This window comes from Chanos chanos, chromosome 13 (genome assembly GCF_902362185.1).
Source record: "Chanos chanos chromosome 13, fChaCha1.1, whole genome shotgun sequence".
Taxonomy (NCBI): domain Eukaryota; kingdom Metazoa; phylum Chordata; class Actinopteri; order Gonorynchiformes; family Chanidae; genus Chanos; species Chanos chanos.
Window position 1 is genome coordinate 12717821 of NC_044507.1, and position 6558 is coordinate 12724378.

At 40.7% G+C, this 6558-nt stretch overlaps 1 protein-coding gene across 1 annotated transcript; it reads left to right on the forward strand.

The window, feature by feature from the left end:
• Window positions 1-1347: 1347 nt before the first annotated feature.
• cbx2 (chromobox homolog 2 (Drosophila Pc class)) lies at window positions 1348-5453 on the forward strand. The gene is made up of 5 exons (XM_030790930.1): window positions 1348-1419; window positions 1507-1550; window positions 3032-3097; window positions 3845-3914; window positions 4020-5453. The coding sequence occupies exons 1-5, from the start codon at window positions 1348-1350 to the stop codon at window positions 5451-5453; spliced, it is 1686 nt and encodes a 561-aa protein (XP_030646790.1).
• Window positions 5454-6558: the final 1105 nt, after the last annotated feature.

Consider the following 6558-nt stretch of genomic DNA (forward strand, 5'->3'; position numbering starts at 1 on the left):
AAGTCACAATTGTGTGGTCATTGAGACATGAATGACAGGACGCTGCTTTGGTATTACATTATTATCTAACCAGACAGACATTTATGAGTATATTACTCCAGACATTAAATTAATAATCAATATCTTTGTCTCTTGTGTTGCTGAATCAGTGTTGCATCAGTGTAGACTTTAGAAATTTAGAGAAACAAGAATGACACACACACACACACACACACAAAAAGATTCTTTGGGATTGTACTCCTCAAAATATTAGCACGCTTTTCTGAGGCAGTGTTCTCATATTCTTCTTGCAAATACCTTCCTATGATATTTAAAACTTTTTTGTAGGTATAACGTTTGATGGGAGGTAATACATTCAAAATGTTTCCCTGATAAGTGAAATCACAAAAAAATGTTTTCCCTGATAAAACTAGGAGAAAAATATTTTCAGGAAACAGAGCAGGAAACCCAAAACATGTTTTTGTTTAAAGTTTCTTCAAAGCAGAGCTCCTGAAGAAATGTAACCAATGATGCAGTTGCTTTATCTTGAGATGCTTTCACTGTCATAAAATAAAATGAAAGGACATGACAGAGTTCCTCTTTCTTTTTCTCTCTGTTTCACTCCTCTATTAGTCATTTAACTACACCTGAAACTATCTCAAGAAAGCCAAGGGAAAGACCAGTTATTTTCTCCAACTGATGTCATCTGAGTTTTATGAACAGCCCTGCCAGGGTCAGACGTATAGATGACAGTCTTGGTAAAACTAAGTCTGTAAGTGTATCAGCTCTCTGGGGTGCTGTAGAAAACCATACGATTTTAATTTTTAAAAGGTAGTTACTGTATTTTCTCTTTAAAAAAGAAAGAAAAAATAGGTCTATCATTCAAGAAAAGGACAAAATTGTTTCAGAATTATCCACATTAATTTAATAACATTAAATTGATCAATATAATATTAATTTAATTGATAACCACATCAGTTCCAAAAGAAAGAAAGAAAAAAAGAAAGAAAGAAAGAAAGAAAGAAAGAAAGAAAGAAAGAAAGAAAGAAAGAAAGAATATTGCTCATTCAGTAGCTCTTTTGTACCCACTTTAACCTAACCATACTGACTATAGATAAGTTAGTGATCACGAAATATGGTCATATTTTTTCAATGCATAGTAGCGTATGTTTAACACAAATGTAGCTTACAGTTTCCCAAATTATCTAAATTCTGTGTAAAACCAACAACAAAAAACCTCTTAATTGATGAATGACGTAAACACGGATGGTATCCGCCAAGGGCCATTCTTAGTGCATGCGTTTCTTTCCGCTCGCTTTTCCCTCTCCCCTTTCATAAACTGGTTTGTGTGGAAGAGCAAGCGCAGTCATGGAGGAGTTGAGCGCCGTCGGAGAGCAGGTCTTTGATGCCGAATGTATTCTCAGCAAACGAATGAGGAAGGTTAGTTATTTTCAATCACATCTATATAAAAACATCAAATGTAAGAAGCATTCATTTCGATGACGACCCATGTGCTCGTTTTCGCAGGGAAAGTTGGAATATTTGGTAAAGTGGAGAGGATGGTCATCTAAGTAAGTATCTACAACTGCCGCTGGCTCCTGCAGCTGCGAGAGCAAGCTCAAACAATGAAAACAACAACAGCATGTCGCTTGTTGCTCCAGTATTGTAGCTAAAAGCTAACTTGTATCTTAAACGCCCACACATGAATCGGGGCGCATGTTTGATCACGTACAAGAACTATATCACACGTTTTGGTCTGATTTCTTTACGGTTTCTATTGTTGCTCTTTGTCTACAAAGTTTTCAAAGAAGCGATAGCATTTTCGCTATTCATATGTACAAAACATCAACAGGATCACAAACCGCTTCATTTAACCGACTGTGTTATTTTTTTTCTATTATTATATTATATGGGCCTATTCGTGACTAAGCGATACTACCTTAGTATAAATTATTCACATTCTTGTTCAACATTCTGTTGCAGCGATTGGATTGGCTACATTTACATTTCGCTGTTATCAGTACTGATTGGCAAAATATTTGATTTGACCTTCTAAATATAAATTTTCCCAACTATTGAAAAAAGACTCTTAGTAGTTAAAATTGTTTATCTGACCAGATTTTGACCCACGCCTTCTTTAAGCTGCGCTGTTGTTTTGGATCTATCTTTCTTTTTTCCCCCTTTTTTGTGTGAACTGCAGCTGCCCCTATCCTCGCGTCGTTACCCCCTGGACTCGTAGCCATCTCGTTCAATCGGTACACTCTCTTGTCTTTTCTCTGGCATTGTTACCGTAATCCCCTTCAATGGGTACTTTGCCTGTCAATCAAACCCTTCTTTTACTCCAAATCCACACCTCACCCCACCCCATTCCATCTGGTTCCACTCCCGCGGGACGGGTGTTGCTCGCAAATTGGCCATCGATTGTTTTTGTTCCGTGAGTTTGCAAAACCAATTTTACACCTGTGATTTGTTTGAAATATCTAACGTAATACCATTTGTATAATCTGCATTTTTTTTTTTCCGGACACAGTGTTTGACCTACATTGTCAGCATCTGTTGGCTGTTAACCTGTTGGCTAATTTGGATATTAACAATTGCTATTGTTGTTGTTATTATTAATTATTATCAACTGAATTGTAGACATGTGTAGAGTAAGTTAACATTAATCAAATACTGTCTCACTGCAGCGTTGAGTAAACCCGTGTCGCCTTTCAACCTTCCTCATATATCATTTATAGTTTTGAGGGCTAAATGAAAAACAGAGGTTGTGACTCCCTCACAGCTCTCTTTTAACAAACTTCGGTCTCTCTGCTGTCTGCACAACACAGCTTGCTACTTACTGCTCAAATCCATGTCTGACTGCAAGGTTAGAAAAGTAGCATTTGACCAGATATGGCTAAAATAAAAGAGTTAACCTTCTGTCACCTTATCCAAGAGCAGACACAAATGGATTCGGTACATTTGCTTGAGAGGCGTTGTCAGAAAATCACACAGCTCTTGGCATGTGTCACACACAAATATGCTAAGAGCAAGCGTCTTTTCTTTATTTCAGGCACAATAGTTGGGAGCCACAGGAGAATCTTCTTGACCCAAGACTGCTGGCTGCATTTAACAAGAGGTGAGTGTTTCTCCTTATGGGTGCCCAAGCTCCACACAGTGACCTCTTTCCCCATGTGCAAACAATATGTCCTGCAACGCTCCAGCAAGCATTAATGGCGCACTATTCAAGCCTTTTGTGAACACTGCGGACATGTACGCTACAAATGAGCTCACTCCCAGAATTTTGCTTAAGCAAACATTAATCAGGTTTTATTTTGCATGTTTTCTATTTTTCTTTTTCTTTTTTCATAGCGGGGTATATGTTGGTAACGCGAGATTTTTAGAACTGTTCTGTTGGGTTGAAGTAACGAGAAAAACGTAACCGTTGTATAGATTTTGCGTCAGTATCGGTTGATAAAACATATCACACTGAAAACCTGTCTCAGAATGAAATTTCTTAAAAGAAATGTTCTGAAGATGAGAGAAAGTGTTTCTTTTGTCAAAATGAGGGCAGGAAAGCAACAAAGTGCCACAACAGGAAGTGAGGAGGCGAGACTTTTAATTCATAAAAAACAGGAACTGGATTTCACAATATGAAACTGTCTTTCACATTGGACGTGATATCTTTCTGTGCTTGGCTTCTTACCAACTTGCAAAACACCTGATGAAATAAGAAAAAGCATACGTCTTTGGTCATGTTGTGTCTTTAGTGCGTAAATGTAGCTCAGTGGTAAGATCCTACTCACATAACTGCTTAATTAAGTGGTTAACTGAGTTTACATCTATTCTTCAGCTAAAGCTGTATTTATGTTTTATGCACGCCCAGGGAGCAGGAAAAGGAGATTCTGTTCCACAAGAGGGGAAAGAGACCCCGCGGACGACCTAGAAAAATCATGGTAAGCATGTCTGAAAACATCTGAAAACACTCAGTAAGGCCTCAGTAAGGTATACTGTTCACCTCCCAGTTTCTCTCTCCTACTTGTGCTCTCTCGCCTGTTCAGGAAACTTTACCAACTGTGTCCAAGTCGCACAGTTCCTCTTCCTCCTCATCTTCGTCTGGTTCATCGTCATCTTCCTCCTCATCGTCCTCATCAGATGACGACGACGATGACGAGGACGACGATGTTGACAGAAAGGCGAAGCCGGGGCCGCGCGCACGTGAGCTTCACCCCGTTCCACAGAAGAAAGCGCAGATTGTTGTGGCTAAGCAGGAGCCACCGAAAAAAAGGGGGAGGAAGGCCTTGCCCCCAGAGCTGAAGGCTCTACGTCAGGGAAAAGGCGCACGAAAGATCCTTAAAACCGTCACTAAGGATGCTCCCGCAGACATTCGTGGCAGCATCAAGAAACCCCTCATGCCTGCCAGTTTCACATACACAGGGATGAACCGCAACAGGGACTCCTTGAATGTCCAGAACCGTGGATCCTTTACCCAGAATGCCTCTGTAAAGAGCACCTTGAACACCATTGGGCCAGGACGTTCCATGTCCTCTGCGGCTCCTCCCATCGGCAGACCCCCTCAGGGCAAAAGTACCCCTGACTTCAAACTCTCTGTCTCTGATGTTGGAAACGGCACAGGTCTGGACCTGAAATCGGCCACATGCAAATCACCAGGAGTTGCTGCGCTGAACTTGCATAATTCCAAACTCTCCACCAGCAGCTCAAGCAGTGGCCAGGGGTTGGCACAGCCAGTAATGGGAGCTTCTAATGGGCAGAAAAAACAGGACACACCAGGGCAGACCTCACTGCAGCGGACAGTAACCAGTAAACAAGTAACCTCTTTTACCGCTGTGAAAAGCCCTTCCAGCCAAACTTCAAATCTCCAGGCTTTGAATCTACAAAGTATAAACAAATCAGCACAGCCCAACAGGTCTCCTGCCAATGGCAGTGTGTCAGCATCCAATCTGAGGAGTTCCGGCAACCTGACAAGAAAAGGCACAGGCACAAACACTCGACAAGAGTCAATCAGTACACCAAGCTTTGCAAGTCAACAAGTCGCAGCACAACAACCCAGAAAGAACCAAGCGGGAGGGGACGCAGTCAAAACCGAAGAGCCCCCTGACTTTGGAGGATCAGCAGACAGAACATCTAAGAAGAACCAAGGCAAGATGGAGAGGAATGTGGCACAAGTTCCATCCACAGAGACACGGGATGGCCCCTCTGTCCGGTCAGCATCAAATGATGGTAGCAAGCAAGGAAAGGTCCTCAGTGAGATGAGCACCGGCGAGGAAGGCAGTAGCTCAGACTCCGACCATGATGCCCCGTTTTCTGGTAATGGCCAAAACCTATCAATCTCGGTCCAGACCAGTCAAGACTGGAAACCAACCCGCAGCTTGATAGAACACGTGTTTGTCACAGATGTCACGGCCAACCTCGTCACGGTAACAGTGAAGGAGTCTCCAACCAGCGTGGGTTTCTTCAGCATCCGTAATTATTGAGTTGACACCTCAGGCTCTGTGCTTGCCTCCAAAGAGGCAATCAACCAGGTGGAGATTTGCACCCCAGAGTACAGAGGGGAGGCCCTTCCACTAGGGCTCTGTTTGTGCAAAAGGGTTTTTTTTTTTCCTGCAGTGATGCTGAACTCTTTCCAGGGTTTTAATCTGAGATTTTACTGTCTTTTTTTTTTTTTTTTTAATATATTCAACACTGAACTGTCTGGTGTCTTTTATGCGTAACACAGAAGAAAATTCTCATGCTTACTGGAAAACCCAATGCTGGATCATAAAAAGACACTTTTTGGACAGATTTTATCAGCAGTGAAAGCTGTTTTATAATGAAGCAAAAAAGATTGATTGGATACATTTGCTGAACTGGCCCTCTGCGCTGTTTCTTTAAAAAAATACTCACTCAAGAGGGATAGTTTTAAGAAGGCATTCAACAATTGTGTAAATTTTGAATATGTACAATGATTGATTGTAGTCAAATAGTGCGTTCAGAATGTGAATCTTAAAGGAAAAGTCAGTAAAAAAAAAAAAAAAAAAAAATGGTGCTCAAATACACCTACAACAATGACCATTGGCTTTGACACACAAGCCTAGTCCTTTACAATGACAAAAACACAATCATCAGAGTGAGTGATTTAAAACTCTGACCTTTTATACAACCTGTTTTGTTTGCTAGTACATGACATTACCACATTTATTTATTATTTGTTACAGTTCTGTTGGTAGAGTCTATATTGGTAAACACTGTCCTTTTTTTTTTTTTTTTTTTTTAAATCTGTTGCTCATGAAGTAGAACTGTTTATGCAAACGTGTACGTCAGCCAATAGGAATAAGGAGCTGTTTGTTTCTTTCTCTCACGTACATTCATATGTAGGGAAGACTTCCTTTTCATTTGTTGAACAGTTTGTTAATCCATGTTTGTGGGGGCTCGGTTTTAAAGTGCCTTCTCATCTCAGTGGTTATATTGTCTTTCAAATGGGCTCATTTTGGATCTGGAACAGCTAATCTGTGAAATCTTACAGGTGGTGCTAACTTTCTAATGACATTGAATTAATACTGTACACTCAGTGTGGCTGTTTGGCTTTCTTGATTAAAACTA

Coding starts and splice junctions, on each gene's coding strand:
- cbx2 (XM_030790930.1), top strand. CDS start 1,348: ATGGAGGAGTTGAGCGCCGTCGGAGAGCAGGTCTTTGATGCCGAATGT. Junction 1,420..1,506: donor TCAGCAAACGAATGAGGAAG/GTTAGTTATTTT, acceptor TCGTTTTCGCAG/GGAAAGTTGGAATATTTGGT. Junction 1,551..3,031: donor TGGAGAGGATGGTCATCTAA/GTAAGTATCTAC, acceptor TCTTTATTTCAG/GCACAATAGTTGGGAGCCAC.